Source organism: Dama dama, chromosome 5 (genome assembly GCF_033118175.1).
Source record: "Dama dama isolate Ldn47 chromosome 5, ASM3311817v1, whole genome shotgun sequence".
In the NCBI taxonomy this organism is placed as follows: Eukaryota; Metazoa; Chordata; class Mammalia; order Artiodactyla; family Cervidae; genus Dama; species Dama dama.
The window spans coordinates 103,555,205-103,579,495 of NC_083685.1; the positions used below are offsets into that span (position 1 = coordinate 103,555,205).

The window sequence follows — 24,291 nt, forward strand, 5'->3', positions numbered from 1 at the left end:
GGTGTAGAGAGCACAGCGTGTGCTGGAGGGGGCGGGGCAGGGGAGGACCTGGGTGTAGGGAGGCCTGCAGGGTGGTTGGACAACCGTGGGAGGAGACAGAGAGGGGTCACCAGGGGAACACAGTGGGAGAGTGCTTTGACAGGACACAGCTTATTGGGTTTTTGTTGGATGAGACGTGTTGAAAGGGAGAGCAAATGAGGAGTGCTTGGGCTGCTGGAAGAGCGGACCAGGGAGAAGACGTGGCGGGGAAGGGAGGCGTAGTTATTATAAATGCTCAGAACTTTGCGTGTGCATGCCAAGTTGCTTCAGTCATGTCTGACTCTTTGCAGCCCTATGGACTGTAGCCTGCCAGGCTCTTCTGTCCATGGGATTCTCCAGGCAAGGATGCTGGAGTGGGTTACCATGCCTTCCTCCAGGGATCTTCCCGCCCCAGGGGTTGAGTCTCTTATGTCTCCTACACTGAACCCACGGATTGAGTTTCTTATATCTCCTGCATTAGCAGGTGGGTTCTTTACCACTAGCACCACCTGGGAAGCCCCAGAACTTTGGTGGAAAAACCTTTTTTTAGAAGGCCTTTATGAAGAGCTCATGCTTGAAGTGAAAATAACAAATCTGGAAATAAAAAGGAGAGCAGGAATGTTTCTGTATAATTTCCAATTAGAGATTAGAAAGTGGAGTGATCTGATAGGCCTTGTGTCAACATAAATCCGCAACAGTGAGGTGACATCCTGCATACACTCCTTCCCTCCTGGGGCTGGGCTGGATTCCTGTTCTGAGGGGGATGCAGGCAGGCACGCCTGTGTGACAGTCTGTTCTTTACATTCTCCCAAAATACCCAGCTGCTACTTTACTCCAGAGAAGTCTTTGAAAGGTGAAAAACAAAAACTGGAACAAAAAATTTCAAATAATTCTGTTAGATCTGATACTGGCTATAAGCTAAATGCTATGTAGATAATACTTCTTAAATATCTACTCTTTTAATTAAATGTCTTTAATGCCCACTTTGTGTGAAGTTTTGGTTGATACCAGTGACAGGGTAGGTCCCTTTGTTGAGCAGCTCTGGGTTTGGTTGTGTGGAGGAGAGGCCGGTGGAGCAGCCTGTGGGAGGCAGATGCCTCATGCCTCTTCTTGCTTGTGGGACTAGAGATGAGGCCATGACATCAGATTGAGAGCTTGCAGAGACCCTCAGCAGAGACATTGAGCTAAGTTTTGAATTTGTAAGAGTGGTAATATAAGCAGAGGAATCCCCATGGAACCATGACCTGTTGCAGCAGTCTGTAGCCCACCATGGCCACGTATGTTTGTTAGAATTAAGTGATTTGCAGATTCAACTAGGTAGTCTTCCTGGCTACATGTCACATGTTCATAGCCAGCTATAACTGATGGCCGCCACGCTGTACAGAGCTGAACCCTCTGGCGTTGCAGGAAGCACTGTGGGACAGGCTCCTCTCATGGCCCAGCCTGAGGGTGCAGAGAACAAGGTGATGTGCTGGGGGTGAGTGGAGCCGGGGTGGGGCCAGTCTGCGTCCTGGCAGAATCTGGGCTATAAGCAGAGCAGACTGTGTGTGCTGAGACATTTGAGTGGCTTTAAGTGGAGGTTTGACCTGATCCACTGTGTGTTTTAGCAAATAAATTCCTCTGTAAGCAGGTGGGGGATTGGATGGAAGATCAGAAGAGAGGCCTCTCTCCCAGAGCAAAGAGAACAGCCTGTGACCATTGCACTGTTTTTGGGTTTGCTTTGTTTGTTTTTGAGAATGAGGGCCTGAACTAAGTCAGCAGTAGGAAAGGGAAGGACAAGGGGCCAGGAAGAGCAGGATGAGGAGTCTGCAGTGCTTAGAGATTGCTTGAATTTGGGACCTAAGGAAGAGGAAGGTCTTGACTGGGCCTGAGTGGTGTGAGTTGATGGAGCCACTTAGAAGGGGAACACAAGAATGATGCACTGTGATGTGCAGGCCCAGGGGCAGATCTGAGCTCGGGAGTCAGCACTCTGCAGGGGTAGTTGATGTAGGAAGGCGACAGTGGGCCCCAGGTGGGTATAAACTGTGAGGGTTGGAGGCCAGGGTGGCACTGGGGAAACTCATACTCCACCGGTCTCCTTAGAGGGGCAAAAGAGACTGAGAAGTAGAAAGGGAAACAGAGAGCAGGGTCCCTGAATGGAGGGCTGGGGGCCCAGTGTCTGGGAAGCAGAGTCCAGTACCTGAAGGAGTAGCGGAGGGTCCACAGACCTGGCAGTGGAATCATTGGGAAGCTTAGTAAAGGCAGTTTCATTGGAGGGTTGAAGGCAGAAAGAGGCTTGTGGTGAGTAAAGTGATACTTTTGGAGAAGGAAGTGGCAACCCACTCCAGTATTCTTGCCTGGAAAATCCCATGGACAGAGGAGCCTTGTAGGCTACAGTCCATGGGGTTGCGAGGAGTCGGACATGACTGAGTGACTTCACTTTTCACTTTCATGCATTGGAGAAGGAAATGGCAACCCACTCCAGTGATCTTGCCTGGAGAGTCCCGGGGACGGAGGAGCCTGGTGGGCTGCCGTCTGTGGGGTCGTACAGAGTTGGACACAACTGAAGTGACTTAGCAGCAGCAGCAGCAAGTGATACTTTGGAGGTGAGGGATTTGAGTCAGTGAAAACTGAAATTTCAAGAAACATTGTTAAGTGAAAAAGGGAGATAAGATGGTAATTGAGAGAGTTATATTGATTTGAGATGTGAAGAAATTAAACATGTTTGTGTGCAGAGGGGAAAGCAGAGGGGAGTTGATCAGGGTCCTTGAAGAGGGAAGATAATTAGTGGAAGATGACCTTTGAACCTGAGAAGCATCTCTTCCACACAGGTGGCTGTGGATGAAGGTAATTTTATAAATAGCAAAGGGAGACATTGAGAGAGTCCCTGCCTGGGGAGCAAGGGCACAGGGAAGAATTGGTGGAGTTAGGTGCTTGGAACCTGGCCCGCTCACCTGTTTTCTCTTCTGAGTTTTGTTTGTTTATGTATGAAATGGATATCAGAATAGGGCTGGAGTTAGATAATACATGGAAAGCTCTTAACAGGGCCCAGTGGCAAGCTCAGTGCAAAGCCCGTGGTGAGTGCTCTGTAATGTTACTTCCTCCAACTTCCACTCTGTTTATAACCTTGAAGCATAAGTGCTCTTCAAAAAGTGATAAGGAGAATTTATATCATGTATATGTCACACACACACACACACAGAGAAGTGATAAGGAGATTTGAGACTGGTTTCACTGTGCAGTGACATTCGAAGAAATAGTAGTGGGTTAAAACTGGGCTTTACAGAGCATTTTGTAGTATTTTTCTTAAATAGAAACAAAGGTTAAACAGGGTAATGGGGACCTAACACAGTAAGTTACGAAGTTCATTGTTTTAGGAGACTGTTGTATGATGAAGATATTCAGTTAAAGTTGTGACTACTGTGTCCTTGAACTAGGCAAGTGCCAAGAGGAATATAGCTACTTGTGCCCAAGGATCTATTCAATATATTCATATGCTTTTCTTCCCTTATGGTCCCATCTTCCACAAATCCCTTACAGGTCTATCTTCCACAAATCAACTCCTTCCCCTGACAAAAAAGAAAACAAAAGGAACACACCCACACCTGTAAGGCTTTCTAAATCTTTTTTTCTGGAAGTGTTAGTAATTCCCTGTGCTTATACACAGTTATCCTTACTGATTTAGCTACTTTTCTGTGTAACATAGTCTCTGGCTTTTTCCTTTTTTTTTTTTTTTTTTTTGCTTTTCCCTTTTAGAATTTTTCTTCATTCGAGGTTGAAAACTGTGTGCAGAATGTCATTCAAGTCCCTGGACATTTTGTTTTAGTCATTAGGTAAGCAGATATTGAGTATCTGCTTTGCTAGGCTATGAGCTGAAGCGGGGATGGGACATGATACAGATTCACAGCGGACCTTTCAGGGGAGGCAGACCTGTGCACGTGATAAGAGGTGTGATGTGTTTTAAGTATCACTTTTGGGAAACATTTTAGACGGTGTTATGCAAACACACCTTAAACTGTGCATCTCTAAGGGAAAGGTTTTCCAAAGAGATTTTTAAAATCTTCAATGAAATTGAACTCTGTGCCACTTTCATGAAAAAAATATTCCTTAGTCTAATGGCTGTTCTGACTTGCATTTTATTGAGGCCACTTTTAATTTTATGTTATTAATTTTAGTCCCTTCCAGATATGCAGCATATTCAGGAAGAAAACTTATCCTCCCCACCATTGGGTCCTCCCAACTATCTCCAGGTGTCCAAAGATTCTGCCAGTACTAGTAGCAAGAACTCTTCTTGTGACACGGATGACTTTGTTTTGGTTCCACACAACATCTCGTCAGACCACTCATGTGAGAATCTTTTCTGCTTGTACACATTGTATTTCTGAATTTACTAGACTAGTATTTTTTAACCTTTATGTCACGCTCTTGTGTGTAGGACACCTTTCCAAATGGACATTTTATTTAGTTGATGAAATTCCCAGAACTATATGCCTACATTCCTGTGACAGTAACCTTGGATTCTGAAGATAGATGGAAACTTGCAGGAAATGACCTCAAATTCTGTTTGTTATCCAAACAGAAAGGAGTGGAGAAGCCAGCAGAATGAGAGAGATTAAATTTAAGGAAAGGATCTAAAGGAAGACCTCTTTTGGAAAAAATCTGGGAGTCAAAGGTCTTACAAACAGTCTGGCTGTGCTTCAGGAGATGCTGGCCAGAGTTCAGGAATGAGCTTCATAAACACACAGGAAGGATGTTTAATAAAGGAAGCAGAATCCAGGCTGCCTGAATCCAAGGCAGGATTCTGTGGAGTAGTGCAGGGCACTGGGAGACCTACGAGAAGAGAAGTTAGAACTATAAAAAAGAAGGAACTACGGTTTGGCTGCAGAGGAGTAGGATCAGAAGAGCTGGAAACTTAAAGACTTTAATGATTTAATGGTATCAGGTTGACTGCAGATGTAGGAAGCTGGAGAAGTCTGTGTCAAGAGGTCTCAGGATGTTTGTCAAATTCATATTTAATAGCTGCTTACATTAGCCCCTTGCTAGCTGTCATGAAGGCTGCGACCTCAGACCAGACACACTTTAGGGCTGCTTGGCTGGGGCAGGGGAATCATGCATAGCATGTAATAGCAGGTGGCAGGTTCTGACCAGAGCACCGAGAGCTGGGAGTTGCCTTTAGAAATCATCCTGTGTGGTGGTTTTACCTTACTGAAAAAGTAATTAAAAGTTTTAAATTGTGAAATATTTCAAGCTAAATAATACAGCAGATACTCAAATGGTCCACCTGCTAATTTTATTTATGTCACCATTTTGCCATGGATGTTTTAGATGTCTTTTTAAAGGTATACAATGCTGTAGGTACAGACAGAGCACCTGGCCTCATTCTAATCTTGCCAGAGATATATTCTTCTTCTTGATTTATATTACAATTCTAATATGCCTGTATCTAAAAAAAAACAGTATTTTTGTGATGTTACAGTTTTAAGTAAATGTTACATAGAATATTTGTTTCTGTAGTTTGCTTTTTTATTCCTATTTTTGCTGTGTATCTAGATATATAGCTAGGTGTGTATCTAGTTCATTTTAACTTATGAATTTTATATTAAAAATAGTACAACTGAACCATAGTTTATCCATCTCCCTACTGATTGTGACTTGGATCATTTCCATCTTTTTACTGTTCAGAATGTGTGGTAACAGATGTCCTTGTGCCAGATTTCCTCCAGGTGGCTGTAGATATGTACAGCTTCAGCTCTGCAAAATGTTGGTACAAGCAAGTTGTAGCCTGTAGCCACTAGCAGCAGTGTCCTGTCATGCCGCCCCAGTAGTACCATGGTGCCTTCTAGAGATTTTCATTATTTTTTCCATATTTAACTTTACCTGAAACTCATTTGTATAGATAAGAGTTCTATCAGTTACCCCAGGATTATTTATTGAATGTTCTGTCTTTTCCTCATTTATATGCAATCCCAGACATGCCCCATCAGGCTTATATAAAGGATTTGTTTCATTGTGTGTGTGTAATATGGGGTCAGAGGTGAAGGTGAGGGGGCACCCAAGAATTCTGTGGAATCATCCAGGCTATTCTTGGCCCCTTTCCCCCCATGTAGTTTAATTTTGACTTGAAAATGCTACAGAAAAGCCATTTGGGGATTTTGATTGGAATTGTGTTGATTCTCTAAGACTTGTTCAGTGACAGAATCTTTACAGTGTAGAGTGTAGTAGGGTTCCTTTCTCCCACACCCTCTCCAGCATTTATGATGTGTAGTCTTGGTGATAGGAGCCTTCAGACTGGCGTGAGGTGATTACCTCACTGTGGTTTTGATTTGCATTTCTCTGATAATTAGCCACGTTGAGCACCTTTTCATGTACCTGTTGGCCACCCGCATGTCTTCTTTGAAATCTCTTTTACCTGTGCAACCATTGATGTTAAAAGTGATTATTGATGATACACATGGATTAGTGCCTACCACATTCATGTTTTCTATTGTTGTCCTTGATCTGCCTTCCTGTTTGTCTTCTACTCTTTTTCTACCTTTTGTGGTTTTAATTGACCATTTATTAAGGTTCTATTTTCTTTCCTTTCTTAGCATATCAGTTATACTTCTTTTTTATTTTTTTGAGTGGTTGATTTGTCTTAGATTTGCAGTATGCATGTGTAACTAATCCATGTCCATTTTGAAATACACCATACCATTTATGAATATTGTGGGTATCTTATAATAACAAAATAACCCTAATTCCTTCCTCCCTGTATCTTTGTTGTCATTAATTTCACTTATATATAAGCATACACAAGCATATATATATATATGTATACACATAGGGCATGGAGGGAAGCACACATAACTGAGTACATCGTTGCTGTTGAACAAACTGTTACCTATTAGATCAGTTAAGAATAATCAAAATAAAAGTTTTCGTTTTACTTTCACCTATTCCTTCTTCAGTGCTCTTCCTTACTTTGTGTAGGTTCAGTTTTCTGATCTATATTATTTTTCTTCTAAAGAACTTCTTGCAAGGCAGATCTACTGGCAACAAGTCCCCTCAATTTTTGCTTGTCTGAGAGTCTATATTTCTCCTTCATTTTGGAGAATAATTTTGCAGGGTATGAAATCCTAAGTTGGTGGTTTATTTCTCTCAACACCTTAAGTATTTGGTTCCATTCTCTTTTGGTTTTTGAGGTTTCAGAGAAGTCTGTAATTCTGTTTTTATTCCTCTGTAGGTGTTTCTCTCCTCTGGCTTCTTTCAGAATTTTTTATTTTTGATTTTCTAGAATTTTAAAATAACATGCCAGTGTGTAGTTGTTTGGGGCATTTACCCTGCTGAGTGTTCTCTGAGCTTCCTAGATCTGGGGCTTGATGAGTGACATTAATCTGGGGAAATTCTCATTGTTTCAGATAGTTCCTTCTGTTCCTCTCTCTCTTCTCCTACTGGAATCACCATTTTGCACATGTTACACCTTTTGCAGTTGTCCCACAGACCTTGGATATTCTGTTCTTTTTTTTTTTTTTTTTTGTCTTTATTTTTTGGTTTTCAAGGATTTTGTTGAAATAATCCTCTGGCTCAGAGATCCTTTCCTCAAACATGCCTAGTCTACTAATAAGCCTCCCAGAGACGTTCTTCATTCCTGTTACAGTGTTTTTTATCTCTAGCATTTCTTCTTGGTTCTTTCTTAGGATTTCCATCTCTGCTTTTATTCCCCATGTGTTCTTGTGTGCTGTCTGCTTTTTCCATTAGAGCCCTTAGTATATTAATCCATTCGGAGAAGGAAATGGCAGCCCACTCCAGTCTTCTTGCGAGGGAAATGCCATGGACAGAGGAATCTGGTGGGCCACAGTTCCTATGGTCACAAAGAGTCGGACACGACTGAGAGCACACACACATGATAATCATCATCATTTTAAATTCTGGATCTGGGGATCCCAGCATCCCCACTGTGCCTGGTTCTGATGCTCTGCCTCTTCAGGGTGTTTTTTTGCCTTTGATGTGGCTTGTACTTGTGTCTAGATAGCTGCATCTGACATATCGAGGGCTGGGGTGGGGTAGGTAAGTGCTGCCCACAGGCCGTTAGAGCTGTGGTCGTTAATGATGTGGTGAGGAGGAGGCAGCCCTGTGGTTAAGGCTCTGCCTTTCATGGAGCATAGAGTCGGACATGGCTGAGCGACTTTCACACACTTTCATGGAGACTGAGCCTTTGGTTTGTGAACTTCAGAGCTATTTCACATTTCTTCTCTTGTCTGAAGTGGGACAGGGTGGCTGGAGGGGCCTGGAGTTGGGGGTTCCCCATCTCCAGGTCACTGAGGCTCTGAGTTCAGCCCCAGCCGGTGAACTCGGGTTAGTACATGTCCCTTGAGGACTGGCCTTGTTCCACAGAAGCCCCCTCCCCCGCTCCAGGCAGGAAAGTATCTTTCTCCGCATTTACTGTGGCAGTCTGCCTGGGCTCCCAGAGGTCAGTCTGACAGCCCTGTGCTGCTCCTATGACTGTGTCTCGCTGGAGTTTTCAGCTTTCAGAGCTGTCTGCCCCAAGGCTCCAGCAAGTTGTCAGTTCTCACTCAGGTGTTCCTGCCCTGGCTCTGGTTTCCATAGTTGTTTCGGTTGATGAGTCCCTTCCCAGGGAAGCCAGTCCTCTGTGTGTGTGCCTGTTTCTGCAGTCTTGGGGACATCTCTTCGCCCAGGGTCCTCCTGTCTCCTCTGGAGCCAAAAAGAGTTTTCACTTATCAATATGGAAGGGTGACTTCCAAGCTCCTTACATGTGAAATCAGGAACTGGAGGTCTCTGAAGGAAACATTTAAAACATCTGTACAACTTAACACTACTAATGTAACACATACCTGAGCATACCCCTGATTTTCTTAACCTTCTTTGTCGGATTTTTCATCTTTTTGTTGTATTGCTCTACTTTTAGGAAAGTTTCCTAAATGTTCTCTTGATGAAAAGTTAATAAGGACTGTTCTAGTTGTTACCGGTCAAAGCACAATTATATAGGGGCTGTACATCAAATGACATGTTGTTAGCTACCCAATCCAGGTCTGCATGTAAAAAGCCAGTGGTGGGTTGTTGTGATGACCCCTTACAAGATTAAGAGGGAAGGTTATTTCCTAAGGAGGTCTGGTTAATGCAGGTGCAAAATATCCACTAAAAGGAAGGGAGGAGACCCAAATGAGCAGAGAGAACTTTTGTTTAAATTTCTCTTGCCTTGCCATAAAATGTTAATTTTATTTCATTAATCTTCTATTGGGTTTTTCACTTATTATGCTCTCATCTTTTCAATTTTTAGAAGTTCTTTTTATCTCCCTCTCAGTATTGTTATTTTTGTTTCAAGATGCACTGTTTTCTCTCTGAACACACTTAATTATATACATTTTAAAACTTTTCCCTGTAAAATGTTTAGTTCTTTTTTTCCTCCAGTTTGTTTTAGAGTCTAGTTTTTCATTTAGATTCTTTCTTTGAATGTTTGGTGATGGTCATGTGCTCATAATTTAGAATTAGCAGTTAAGATGTTATTTGAAAGCTTCGTGTGTGGCGGATCTTATGGACAGTGAGTCTACACTGGGTCATCAGTCTGAGTCATTGTCTCAGACAGCTTCCTTTTTGAGGGGCTGCTCAAATCCCCCAACAAAGACTCAGCCATTAGTTAGTTCAGTCGCTCAATCGTGGCCGACTCTTTGCGACCCCATGAACCGCAGCACGCCAGGCCTCCCTGTCCATCACCAACTCCCGAAGTCCACCCAAACCGATGTCCATCAAGTCGATGAAGTCATCCAACCATCTCATCCTCTGTTGTCCCCTTCTCCTCCTGCCCTCAGTCTTTCCCAGCATCAGGGGCTTTTCTAATGAGTCAGCTCTTTGCATCAGGTGGCCAAAGTATTGGCTTCAACATCAGTCCTTCCAATGAACACCCAGTACTGATCTCCTTTAGGATGGGCTGGTTGGATCTCCTTGCAGTCCAAGGGACTTTCAAGAGTCTTCCCCAACACCACAGTTCAAAAGCATCAGTTCTTCAGCACTCAGCTTTCTTTATAGTCCAACTCTCACATCCATACATGACCACTGGAAAAACCATAGCCTTGACTAGATGGACCTTTGTTGGCAGAGTAATGTCTGCTTTTTAATATGCTGTCTAGGTTGGTCATAACTTTGCTTCCAAGGAGTAAGCGTCTTTTAATTTCGTTGCTGCAATCACCATCTGCAGTGATTTTGGAGCCCAGAAAAATAAACTCAGCCACTGTTTCCACTGTTTCCCCATCTATCTGCCATGAAGTGATGGGACTGGATGCCATGATCTTAGTTTTCTGAATGTTGAGCTTTAAGCCGACTTTTTCACTCTCCTCTTTCACTTTCATCAAGAAGCTCTTTGGTTAGCCATTAGGAATGTTCAATTAAATTTCCGAGTTTAAAGTCACTTGAAAGCATTCCCCTCTGGTAGTTATGTTACCAAGCTGATACATGATTAGGTTCCATCACTTCATTTTATTTTTGATTTCTAGGGGTTGTTCTTTTCTTCTTAGTTTTGTTTCACAGTGATATATGATTCCAAACTCAAAGCTGCAAAATGGAGAGGTAAACTCCAGCTTCCAACCCTGTCCCCTCTGCCCTGTTTTCTCCCATTACCCTTGGGCAACTGTTGTCTTTAAAACTGACTTCTTTGTGGCCCTCTCTATCCCCTTACCCTGACTTATTTTCCTTTTATACATCTTATCACTTCCTGCTACTGTTAACCTTTTTTCACTACTAGAGTGTAAGCTTCATGACAGCAGGGACAAAAATAAATGTATTGATATTCCTCAGTTGCATGTAGGGCCATTCAAAGGGAGGTTTGTGAGTATTTTTTTCCTTTTTGAGTATTTGAAGTTACCATAGTTTATTTTTAAAAATTTATATTATTAGTCAACAGTACTATTTCATATCAGCACATATGAATTATACCTTTGCAGCCATGTAAAGGTCACACAGGGCAGTGTGATCTGATGGGTGTAGAAGTGGTAAGGGATGAGAGACCCTGTGTTCTGAGCTGCACTCTGTTCCCGTAGATGGGTGATGTCTGAGCATGAAGACTCCCTGTGGCATCTGTGTCCGAGAGGCCCAGCTTCATGACATCTTGTTCAGCCACCCATGCAAGACCCAGGAGAGTGTCATGCAGGAGTGGGGATGCTCCAGCGTTAGAGTGAACTAGACTCGGGGTGCAGGCAGCTGTACTAGAAGGTGACACACATGTTCTTAAGTCACCACACTCTGCAGAGTAGTTCAGTAAAGCCCACAGTGTTTATGGCAAATTGAGGTTAGGAGAACAACACCCAAAACCTTTGTCAGTGACATGTGAAACGGAACATGGTAAAAACAGTAGCACAGATTTTGCACATATTAAATGGTGGAGAAATACATACTCGTTGCAATAAGCATGACAGTTTACCTTGAAAAAACCTGATGTTGGCAGCCTGTGAGTTCAACTGGGTGCAGTGTTCCCTACTAGCTTATTGTTGCAAAATCACAACATAAGCAAATGGTAAATTGGTATTGTGATCAAATTGTTTCCTAATAGTCAAGTTGGAACAATAAACACTTTTAAGCAGGTGGTTTAGCAAAACTGGTTGTATTTTTCTCTTTTTTTCTTCAGATGATATGCCAATCGGAACTGCTGGCAGACGTGCTTCTAATGAGTTCTTGGTGTGTGGAGGGTATGTCTGCATGTATTTCACGAAACATTTTTTCATATTTTTTGTGTGTTTGAGTGAAGTTACAGAACTCTATTCTTGATTCTAAAATTTATTTTGTTTCACAACGGTTTCTTTCTTTAAACATTTTTTAAAATTGTAAAAAAAAAAATGAAAAATTGCTGTCTTAACTATTTTTCAGTTTGAGTTCATAAACAGCATTAAGTATATTCACAGTGTTGTACAATAGGTCTCCATATATGGTCTCCACATGGATGTATGGTTGTACATTATGTTGTTGTATTTAGATCTTTAATCTGTTTTTAGGTGGTTTTTGTATGTGACATAAGAGATGGGTCCAGTTTCAATTTTGGCTGGTGGATATCTAGTTTTCCCAGCACTATTTGCTGAAGAGGCTCTCCTTTCTCCATTGAGTGATGTTGGCACCCTTGTCAAAGATCACTTATTCATAAATGCAAGAGTTTGTTTCTGAGTTCTCTGTTGGTCTATAGGTCTGTCTTTATGCCAGTGCCACACTGTTTTGACTACTGTAGCTTTGTAGTATGTTTTGAAATCAAGACGTATGTGATCTCTCGGAATTCCCTGGTGGTTTAGTGCTTAGGACTTGGCACTTTCAGTGCCATGGACTTGGGTTCAATCCCTGATTTGGGAACTAAGATCCCTCAAGCCCATGCTGCTGCTGCTAAGTTGCTTCAGTCATGTCCAACTCTGTGCAACCCCATAGATAGCAGCTCACCAGGCTCCCCTGTCCCTGGGATTCTCCAGGCAAGAACACTGGAGTGGGCTGCCATTTCCTTCTCCAGTGCATGAAAGTGAAAAGTGAAAGTGAAGTCGCTCAGTCATGTCTGACTCTTAGTGACCCCGTGGACTGCAGCCTACCAGGCTCCTCTGTCCATGGGATTTTCCACGCAGGAGTACCAGAGTGGGTTGCCATTGCCTTCTCCGTCAAGCCCATGTGGCACAGCCTAAAATATAAATAAAAAGACTGAGACCTCCAATTTTATTATTTTCCATGATTATTCTGACTATTCAGGGTCCATGCAGAGTCCATATGAATTTTAGGATAGATTTTTTTTTCTATTTATATAAAAATAGCCATTGGGATTTTGATAGGGACAGCACTAATCTGTATAAAACACTTTGGGTATTACTGTTGACATCTCAATATTAAGTTTTCCAATCTATGAATATGAGGTGTCTTCTTTAATTACATTTAACAATGTTTTGTAGTTTTTATCATGCAAGTCTTTCATCTCCTTGGTTAGACTTATTTCTCAAATTCTATTCTTTTTGATACTAGTATCAGTGAGATTGTTGTCTTAATTTCCTTTTTGGATTATTCGTTGTTAATATATGGAAAATACAACTGATTTTTCTGTTTGTTGATTTTATATCCTGCAACTTTGCTGAGTTTACTAGTTCTGATGTCTTTTTTTTTTCCTTGTATGTGAAATCTTTAGTTTTCTACATTTACGATCATGCTGTCTGTGAAGAGATAATTTTATTTCTTCCTTTCCAGTTTGAATGTCTTTTATTTCTTTTTCTTGCCCAATTGCTCTGGCTAGGAATTCTATAGTGAATAGAATTGTTGAGAGAGGCCATTCTTAACTCATCCCTGATCATAGAGGAAAGGCTTTCTGTCTTTCACCATTAAATATGTTGTCAGTTGTGGGCTTTTCATATATACCTTTATTATTGTTGAGATAATTTCCTTTTATTCCTGTTTTATTTAGTGGTTTTTATCATGAAAGGGTGTTGGATGTTGACAAATGCTGCATCATTTATGATGATTGTGTGGTTTTTGTCCTTTGTTCTGTTAATTATGGTATACTGTAAATCCTGTTTGATCATAGTGTTTGATCCTTTTGACATAATCTTGAATTTAGTTTGCTAGTATTTTGTTGAGGATTTTCACTTCAAATTTCATCAGGGATATTCTGTAGTTTTCTTTTCCTATAGTATCTGTGTCTGGCTTTTGTACTAGGGTAATGCTGAACTCATGGGATGAGTTTGGAAGTGTTCCCCCCTCTTCAATTTTTGGAGGAGTTTGAGTGTTGTTTGGTTAAGTCTTTAACTGCTAGAATCCACCAATGAAGCCATATGGTCCTAGATTTTTCTCTTTTGGGAGGTTTTCAGTTAATGGTTCAGTCTCGTTACTAGTAATAGACCTATTCAGGTTTTCTTTCTTCGTGATCCTGTCTTGGTAGGTTGTGTATTTGTAGGATTTATCTGTATATTCTAGGTGGCATTAGTTATGACCTTTCTTTAATTTACGATTTTGAGTCTTTTCTCTTTTATCCTTAGTTAATATCACCAAGGGTTTATCAGTTTCATTGATTTTTTTATTTAAATAACTAAATATATCATCTCTTTATCTCTCTAATATTGTAACTAGGCAAAAGTGGGAGATTTTGTGGCTTTTTCAGAATTAAGGAAAGGCAAAAGAATGAAATCACTCATTCTTTCTTAAGGCCTAGGGCCACCCCTGATGTTGTAGATTGCATTGAAGGTCATCTAAGGACATGCCGTTTCTGAATTTGTGAAAATCAAGGAAAGAAACCAGCTGTGCTGCACAGTGTGGATCTCACATGAATTGTGTGCTGGGAGTCACACAGTGTGTTTTTAGTCTTCATCAAAGTCCCAATTCCTGAGAATGCTTACTGCACTCATAACTTTTGTAAACATTCCAGGCATCTCTGCTCTTGAATTTCCTGTTCTTTTACCCAGCATAGTTTCCTAGAAGCATTTTTCCTCTTGATCACATGAGAATGAGCCGCAGAAGGTAAGCAGCTGAAGTGGCGCTGTGCCAGCTGTGGGCCCTTCCTGTTGCTGTAAAGGGGTGTGTGTCCCCTTCTGGCTGCACATCTTCCTCCTCAGTGTGTGTGTGCAAGCCAGGAGACTTCTTGAAATGACAGGTGTGATGTTTTCGGCTATATATATATATATATTTAAGATCATTTCTTATTCGCATTCAGATGTGATCACTTGGCTTCTTCTAGAGTTTTCTCAATGTCACCAGTGGGTCGAGTGGAAGGAGAGTGGTTTCACTGGATTTCTTTCCTTTTTCATGACTCGTGTCTGCAGGCAATGCCAGCCCTCCGTGTCCCCACACAGCGCAGCTGCCCCCATTCCCGTCCCCACGCAGGTGAGGAACTACCAGCGCATAGAACAGAACCTCACCTCCACTGCTGGCTCCAGCACAAATCTACATGGCTCTCCACGGTAGGTGGGCACTCGCCCCTTTCCCAGTTCCTCCACCTGTCTTTTAAAGTCCTTTGTTATTGAAGGTTCGTCACTTTCCATAGCTGACTACTCTCTCACATGGGTGTGTGCTGCAGGTGTACGAAATTGAATAATGATGAATGTTTTTGTAGTGGATCCATTTAAATGATGTTTAAGCTTGGCTGGGTAATTCATATAGTGTGATACGGTGCTGGTGGTAAAGAACCCACCTGCCAATGCAGGGGGAGAAGGAAATGGCAACCCACTCCAGTATTCTTGCCTGGAGAATCCCAGGGACGGAAGAGCCTGATGGGCTGATGTCTATGGGGTTGCACAGAGTCGGACACGACTGAAGTGACTTAGCAGCAGCAGCAGCCAATGCAGGAGACTCAAGAGATGCGGGTTTGATCCCTGGGTCGGAAAGATCCCCTGGAGAAGGGCATGGCAACCCACTCCAGTATTCTTGCCTGGAAAATCACATGGACAGAGGAGTCTGACGGGCTACAGTCCATGGGGTTGCAAAAGTGACTGAAATGACTTAGCATGCATGCCCACATGCATGATACATTCATATTTGAATTAAGGAACTCTGGAAGGATACATTAGAAATGAACGTAGCAGTAACCTTTTGAGTAGGACTGAGGAAGTGTTGGAAATTAAGTGGAGGGACCCAAGGTGGGAGGGAGACCTCACTCTGTAATTTCACACACTTGATGTCTGTTCCATGCAACTTGCTCCATACTTTAAAAAATCTACTGCACGGCATACTGTTTGGAAGCTTTAGGAAAAAAGACGGAAATAAAATCCTGGAAGCTGCCAGCAAGGGAGTAATTGTATTTCTCCCCAGATCTGCAGCGGTACGAAGGTCTAACACCAGCCCTCTGGGCTTCCTCCGTCCGGGATCTTGCTCCCCAGCACCGGCAGATGCGGTTCCGGCCATAGGACGAAGACTCTCCACTGGCTCTTCCAGGCCTTACTCACCTTCCCCTCTGGGTAAGAAGAATACGTGGCAGACGTTTCCCTCCTTTTTCATGATGACACCTGTGACACGACAATCCCTTAGGAGCCCAGCTCTTGGTGGCCTTGAGTCCCAGCTGATAGGGAGCCATGTCCCTCCCTCCAACCCTCCACTGCTCCAACTCCTTCTTGAGGGTCTGTAAATCCATTTGGAGCACTGTTGGAAATATGATAGTATCCATGGGTCTTATGGATAAAAAGCATCTCTAAACACAAAATCAGATACCCTAGGTTAAAGCATATATAATGCCTGCCCTGCTTTGGCACTAGGATTTAAGAGAGTTACAAGGCAGTGGTGTACGTAACTGTGCCAGGCTGTGTCCACCAGAGGCCCTCCTGCTGCAGGGGGCAGGGGCAGTAGCTCCTCCTGCCTCTCCTGGTCACCACGTACAGCACCAGGGCGAGCTCAGAAACCACTCCCAGGGCACCCTGGGAGGCCATAGAACAGCAAATCCCAACCCAACAGAAAGACCCCAAACCACATTTTCAGGAAAACAGAGACAGAGAAAAGGCTCCAACTTGAGAACACACATCGGAGAGGCCAGAGCAACTGAGATTGCAGAGTCTGAGAGAGACAGCCACCCAGCAGAAATGTGGGGGGAGCAGGACAGGGAGGGCCAGCATATACAGACACAGATACTTCCAAGACGAGGGCTGGCATCCCCTGTCACAGCTGCTGGAGGAAACCGAGAGGGCATGAGGAGACGCCTCAGCAGGAGGGAGAGCAAGAGACTGTGGCAGTGCCCAGGGGCCCCAGTCACAGAACAGAACCCTAGTGACATTTTGTCAAAATGTTACATCACCACTTGCCCTGTTGCAATGGTTTTGAAAGTATTTTTAGCTGAAAAATATTCTTCAAATAAAACCATGGCCCTTCCTCATCCCCTCTGTAACCCTTAGGCTCTCCCAGTTCCAGGGGCAAGGCCCAGCCACACTCAGTCAGTGCCTCTTCTTTTTGGTGGACACGTGTCTCTCATCTGCCGAAGCTCCCTGAAGTCTTCCCCGGCTGTCCCTCTCGTTAGTTTGGCTTCCCAGAGGTAGATGCAGAGAACATTCCAGAGAGTGCATGGGAAGACCCTGCTGGAGATCAGGGAGGAAGCAGGAGCGGTGGGTGCCCTTCAGACCACCTATCAGCCTGACCCCCAAGGGTGGGGGAGGGAGGAGGAGTGGGCATGAGTTCTGATGGTAGTGAGTCCTGAGAAGATGTCACCCAGGCTGAAGGAGCATCCCCAGGCACCATGCCATCCAGATCTCTGACCCGTGCAGTCACAGCTGGCGCAGCATGGGAGCGACCTTGGCAGGAACATGGTGGGTAGAGGGCCAGCTGCTGGGACCCGGCAGCTCCATGGGCTGGACCCTCGGGACCAGCTCTTCACATTCTTTGTCATGAAGGCATGCCCTGTGGCATCGAGGGTGTGCCCGGCTCTGTCCCGGGACTCTGTTCTCCAGGCAGGGCCAGTAGGGCTCTACTCTCAGTGAGCCCAGCACCCAGCATGCGGGCCACTTAGCATGCACAAGCTGAACTACATCTTTGCTAATTAAATTCTGTCAGCCGTAATATACAGGCTGTGCACCTGTTGCCAGTTCCATCCTTTACTAGTTCTGAGCCATTTCTCCATCCTTTCCCATTCTCTCAGTGGGCACCATTCCTGAGCAGTTCCGTCAGTGCTGCTGTGGGCATCTTCAGGGCCACGAATCCAGGAGTAGGAACTCATCAGGTAGGCGATGTCTGCACAGTGTTCATAGTTTAAGTCTCGTTGTGAGTGAATTCAAGTTAGATTTTTCCAGTCTTAGCAAACCAATAGAATTTATATGAGATATTTTCTTTGCTCTCCTGTCTTGGTCTAATGTCTTCTAGTGCATCATTGCTGATTGATTGTCTCCTGGGTATATGATTCTTTCATGAAACCAAGTCTTAGGAATTAATGACTTGGCTAAATTCTGGTTGTCATACAGACAATGAAAATCAATCTAGAAAATGAAATCTCATTACTTTGATTAATATTGGTTTTAATAAGAGCTACCAGCATCATATAAAAAAGAAATGTGGATCTTTATTTGCTTTATTATGTAAAATATATATGTCTGAAAAGATATGTGTAAATCACACTCTGATAAGTCAAATCTTACATGTGCATTTGAGGAACTAGGCAGTTAAAGGAATGCTCCATTACTTAGAACTCTTTTCTTGGTTTAGTGTTGCAGATTTTGTGTTCCCTTAATAATAAAGCTCAAATAACTTTCTCCAGATCATAACATTTTGTCACTATTTATTGGTACATGTGTATATGTATACACACATGTATGGCAGAATGTGGGTCTAAAAACTAAAATACTAGATTTAGGATGAGATTAAGCTAAGAGTGGTCAGCAGCAGGATCTTATATTTACTGGTGTCTGTTTTGGGGAAGATAATGGTTATCAGCCACCAAGAAGGTTTATGTCTTTAATGTTGTTGGTGGTGGTTTGGCTTGCAAGAAGCTCCAAGGAATTTGTAACTGGAGCTCTAGGCTTATGGAAGTTAGGTCAGTAGCAGCAGGGTTTGGAGGAGAGTTCCCAGATCATAGCCAACCATTCTTCGAGACCTTGTCTCCCAGTGTCCCCCTGAGAGTCAGGAAGTCTGTCAATGATTGGTATTCTCTTTGTAGAGAAGATGGATATTTTAGGTTTCAAATGAATTTCATGAAACTGACAAATATCCATATGCTTGTTATTTTTAGACAAAAAAACAATCCAGGAAAAGTATATTATCTTTCTAATTTTCTTGCCAACATTCTTTTCTTGAATAAGGAGTTTTTTTCTAGGTTAGCTTGAGTTTCTTTTAGTTGTTACATGAGAAGAGAGAATAATTTCATTGATAATACACATGTGTGTCTTCACATGAAGAGTAGAAACCATCTTGTTCAGTGTAGATTTGTGTTGTCTTCATTAGCTTTAGCCATTTACTCTTTAATTTTCTTCGTTGGTAATTAGACATTGCATTAATTGAGTTATGTGCTTGCTGTTGATAAAAACAGCTGATAGACCCGCAGTCATTAACTTCTGTCTCCTGGGACACCAACAGCAATGCCCTTGTCACTGTTTTGTAAAGGAGCCAAAAAATTGTGTCTTGCCAGGTAAACAATTTTTAGAATATCTCATGGAAAACAAGACATTCATTAGAATTCTCATTTGAGAGGTGTCTTCTTGACTCCCCATTTCTGCTCTGTGCTTGTTCTCTTCAGGTTAACGTTGCTTCTGTCTCCTTGGCAGGTTCTCCCGTGCCGCAGGCCCAGTCACCACAGCCTGTCCTGTTGGGCGCTCGACTGCAGAGCGCTCCCACCCTCACCGACATCTACCAGAACAAGCAGAAGCTCAGAAAACAGCACTCTGACCCCGTGTGCCCATCCCAGGCCGGGGCAGGCTACAGCTGCTCCCCCCAGCCCAGCCGGCCTGGCAGCCTCGGGACCTCCCCCACCAAGCACAGCGGGTCCTCCCCGCGGAGCTCGGACTGGCTTTTCAGAACTCCGTTACCAACCATCATTGGCTCTCCTACTAAGGTGTGTGTACTCAGCCCTCATGTGGGTGTTATGACTTGGCTAAATGAACATTTCTTAACTGGGCACTGTGTTCTGGATGGTCAGTTGGATCCAGTAGCAGACCACAAGAGAAATTGAAATAGAGAAGTTGATTACTCCCAGATCCTGGGAGAAGCACCCAGGAGCCACATAGGGAAGTTGAGTCAGAGCGCAGACAAAGACAGGACCTGGGCACATGCCTCTATTAGGTCTGCGGGTAGAGTGCTGTGGGGTTCTGGCCTAAGGCTGGATGGGTCATTCCAAGCCAAAGAGCAGGGTTCTGGTAAGTTCTATGAGAATCTTGTCTTGAGGGGTGCATAGTGGGAGGGCCCCAGGAGACAGGAAGGTCACCAGGCCTGTCAGGGAAGTCTGATCTGGAACTTACTCACTCTTGACTCTCTGGGCTGCTGTCTAGGGCGTGCGCTTGTACAGGGAGCTAGTGTCAATATAAGGTCCCTTCAGTCGGCTTAGCAGTAGCTTAACTGAGTTCTTAGGAGTAGAAAGCCAGGTCATGAGCTAGTCTAACAGATACTTGTGGAAAGCATTCGGGGGAGAACAACTCCAGTTAATCAGCACCTGCTGTGTGCCAGGCCGAGTGTGAGTCCTGTACTTGCTGCGTGCTTTACATTCGTTATCCTGTTTACCATGGAGAAAGGAAGCAGGCTTAGCATAAATGAACTGTCAGGGTCACAGAGACTGGATGTAGAGGAGCCAGATTTGAATCCAGGCTCGCCACAGTCTGGAGTCTCTGCTCCAGCCTCTGCACCGCGAGCCTGGTGACTCTGAATGGAATTACTCCATATGTTGGAGTAATTCGCTCATGTGTTTTTCTTTAGACCACGGCTCCTTTCAAAATTCCCAAAACGCAAGCATCTTCCAACCTTCTCGCCTTGGCCACTCGCCATGGGCCTTCCGAGGGGCAGCCGAAAGATGGGAACAACCCAAGGAAATGCACTCACTGTGTCCTGGTTCAAGGAGGGGAGAGGCAGAAGTCCGAGCATCAGGTCAAGGCAGCGTTTGGCAGGTAAACAAGGCCATTTCCTTCCAGCCTCAAACTTCAAGACTGTAGCAGAGCCTCTGTTTCTACCATAAAACAACCAGACCAAACCAGCAGCTGCTCTATGCCAGTGGTTAGTGATATTGTGTACAGTTAGTGACTCTGTAAACGTAGCATCTCAGAAAACCAAGATGCTTCCTGCACCTGTGTGAATCAGAACTCATCCTAAGTTTCCTGGGGGTCTGTTTCTACTTTCTGTTTTTCTGGTTATGACGTTAATCTCTGCCTTGAATTGTTTGGTATCTATTTTTGTCTCCTTGCTCTTTGACTTCCCATTAATCCTTTTATGGCTTGGTTTAAGTCACCCTTGTTATTGATATGTCCGGATTTTTTAAAAGTATACATTTACACTATTATTTTTCTTTTTAGGTCCATCAGTACTGGGAAATTATCAGATCAACAAGTAAAAACACCTTGTGGACATCAGGGCAGCACGGACAGTTTAAATACAGAACGACCAATGGATACAGGTAAGAAAAATCTGGTTTCCTTTAGGCATGTAATTTGTTAGTTTCCTCTTGCTGCTGTGACAGATTACCACAAGTATATTAGTTTACCGTTCTCAAGGTCTCACTGGGCTGAAGTTAGGGTGTGGGCAGGGCTGTGTTCACTCTGGAATCTCTGGGGAGACTGCATTCCTTGCCTTTCCAGCTTCTAGGGATCACCTGCTCCCCTTGGCTCATGGCCCCTTCCATCTGGAAAGCCAGCCATGGCCAGTCTAGACTCAGACCTTCTGCCTGCTTGTTATCCATTTGAAGGCCCCTTGTGATTGCATTGGACCCACTGGATAATCTCTTTAAGGCCAGCTGATTAGCAACCCTAGTTCCATCTGCAACTTTAATTCCTCTTTGCCATGTAATGTAGGTATTTACAGGTTCTGAGGGTCAGGACGTGAGCGTCTCTGGCTTGGATGTGGAGGTAACATTCTGCCTGTCTACTCCTCTTGGCTGTTGATGAACCTGCTGACCCACATCTCTTCATCCAGCCTCTGTCATCTCATCTGATTTCTTAGGAGCCTGCCAAGACAGCGACTTGTGCAGTGTCTGGATGATAAGCAGCCGATGAGTTAGAAGGAGTTCTGACCAAGATTGTTTTTTATCAGTAGGATAACACTGGCCAAAGTTACCTTAAACACATATGTGTTCTTCAGCATTTCTTATGTAGCAGGCCTGTCCTATAGAGAGCCATGGGTCACTGAGATCCCTGGCTCTTTCAGTTGTCCCAGAGACCTTTATGTCCATGGACCCACACCAAGATTACTTTGGACTGCTTGTCAAAAAAATGAAATCAAAGGGCTGGTTGCATGCCCTAAACCAGACTTGTTCAATTGAGCTTTCTGGAAATGGATTTTAGGAATCTGTGTCTCTAGCAAACTCCCCGTGTGATTATTATGCACACTTAAATTTGAGAATCACTTTTGTAACCTTTGTTCTTGTTTTCTCTATAATTCTTTTATTGGCTCTCCCATGAAACTCCAAAGCAGGGAATGTCTAGACTAGTAAATATCTTGAGTATGGTTTGTGGTTTCTGTACAACAGGACTTCACTTTTCACTCCACTTTCATCTGGCATGGTTTCTAAAGAGAAGTCTGATGTAAGTCTCAACCTTGTTCCTCTGATGTAATAGATGAGATGTTCTCTCCCTGCCGCCACCAGCCCCCGCCCAACACACACACAGTTTGCTTCTTTCAGGAATTTTTCTTTGATTCTCTGCTGTTTGAATATGAAGTGCCTAGGTATAGATTTTTTTTTTTTTACTTCTGACCACTTGGTGTTCTTGAGGTTTCCTGGACCTGTGGTTTGATTCTGCATTTGTTTGGGAAATTACTTGGGTCTTTACTATTGATACGTCAGGTATTTCTTTCGTTTCTTTCTTTCTCCTTCTGATATTCCCATTGCATGTATATTATACCTTTGTGGTTGTCCCACAGTTCTTGGACATTCTGGGGGTTTTGTTTTGGTTCTTCTTTCTCTTTGCTTTCCAGTTTTGGAAGTTCCTACTGACGTACCTTCAGGCTAGCTGATTCTCTTCTCCACCATGTCCTGTCCGTTGATGAGCTCATCAGACACATTACTCATTTCTCTTCTCTGCCACATCCTATCTGTTGATGAGCTTGCCTTTTAATTTTTTGTTGAAAGCCAGACATAATATACTAGATATAAAGAATCAAGTCAAATAGTGTGAGGTCTTTTTTTAATTTTTTTTGCCACGAGTGAGGCTGTGTGTAGGGTTTGCTGTAGCTGTAGGTAGCAGGGTAAACTTTTCTCTTGTGTCTTTGCTTTTGTCTTCCTTTTCTTGAAGTCTCCCTAGATACTCCTATCTCATGCCTAACTCTGCGTTTTCTTCTAAGAAACTATAAGCTATAAGACAGCTTTAGCTCTTAAGTTTCTCCACATCCTCAACATTTGTTATTTGTGGTTTTTTGAGGATGACCGTCCTGACAGGTATGAGGTGGTGTCTCACTGTGGTTTTTACTTGCATTTCGCTGATGATTAGTGATGTTGAACATCTTTTCATGTACCTATTGATCATATTTTTTTGTAAAGTAACTTCTCAGATCCTCTGCCCATTATTTAATCATATTTTTTTCTTAAATTTTTATTTCCAGTTCTTAGTTTCCACATTTTCAAATTATTCTCAGCTGTGACTGCAGTTTACATATTTTAGAAGTGCACAGAAACCTGACTTCTAGGCTTTGGTGAAAGGAAGATTTTACAGCTGTGAAGAGATTACTGTAAAATATTTTTCATGGAGCTCTAAATTGAATTCTCTGTTTTTAAGAGTAATAAGTGCTTATTGTAAAAAACCAAAAATCTAATGTAACAGTGAAGTCTCTCTGTAACCCTGCCCTCTGGAATATAGCACGCATGGTGAACTTCTTTCAGCCCCTGCAGGAGCCTGTGGTGTTGCCCTGGCCCCTCCTATAGGAGCAGCAGCAAGTCCCAGGGCTGTGATGTTCACAGTGGGGTCTCCCCCACACAGGGCCGCAGCCACCACGTGTGCCCACACAGGCCTTCGGATAAGAACCACCTCAGGTGAGGATTGACTTAGTTCTGCCTTGGGCTCTTGTTTGGGGTGCAAGTTCTGAAAATGCCTTCATGGTGTGATATAATTTCCAGTGACGTGGAGATAACAATCTTCTTTACCTGAAAGGGTTATAAAAAGTAAATGAGGGGACTTCCCTGGTGGCCCAGTGGTTCAAATTCCACCTTCCACTCCAGAGAGCACCGGTTCCATCCCTGGTCAGGGACCTAAGGTCCCTCATACCACGCAGGGCGGCTGAAGAAAAGAGAGAAAGAAAATAACAGTTTATACCTATTAACTAAGCCAACATTTAAATAGTATAACCCAGTGCTATGGAGGCTTAATGGGAACTGTGTGCTCACTTTTGGCTGCTTTAGAAAACAGCATGATGATTCTTAGAGCTGTAGAAGTGTGTATAGTAATATTTGACCTGTGGTAACTGCATTCTGTTTATAAGACCACTCACAGCAAAACGGCCTTATAAAGTGTTTATCACACATAAATAACTCACAAGAAGGCAAGATCTCATCACAGTGTTGTTCGTGGTATTAGAAATCAGAACTGGTGTAAGTGCCTCCAGACCAGCACTTGGGTAGAGTTTTAGTGATGTACCACCTATGGCTGAGTTTTCTCACCTGAGGACTGTGGCATAGCAGGGGAGAAAGGCGTACGCTAGAGTTTGTCTAAAACAATTTAAAAGCAGCTGTGGTGAGTCTGTGAAGGATGCCTACAGCTGAGGAATGAA

The 24,291-nt window shown here is 43.3% G+C and overlaps 1 protein-coding gene across 10 annotated transcripts in view; it reads left to right on the forward strand.

Moving 5' to 3' along the window:
- Window positions 1-24,291, forward strand: part of ULK2 (unc-51 like autophagy activating kinase 2) — a 57,011-nt gene that overhangs the window by 23,821 nt on the left and 8,899 nt on the right. For all 10 annotated transcript variants that reach the window (XM_061143604.1, XM_061143605.1, XM_061143608.1 and 7 more), the window contains 9 exons: window positions 4,173-4,344; window positions 11,612-11,672; window positions 14,754-14,891; window positions 15,739-15,884; window positions 17,546-17,626; window positions 19,161-19,447; window positions 20,302-20,489; window positions 20,892-20,992; window positions 23,408-23,557. In XM_061143604.1, coding sequence (XP_060999587.1) covers window positions 4,173-4,344; window positions 11,612-11,672; window positions 14,754-14,891; window positions 15,739-15,884; window positions 17,546-17,626; window positions 19,161-19,447; window positions 20,302-20,489; window positions 20,892-20,992; window positions 23,408-23,557 — 1,324 coding nt within the window. The remainder of the gene's footprint in view (window positions 1-4,172; window positions 4,345-11,611; window positions 11,673-14,753; window positions 14,892-15,738; window positions 15,885-17,545; window positions 17,627-19,160; window positions 19,448-20,301; window positions 20,490-20,891; window positions 20,993-23,407; window positions 23,558-24,291) is intronic.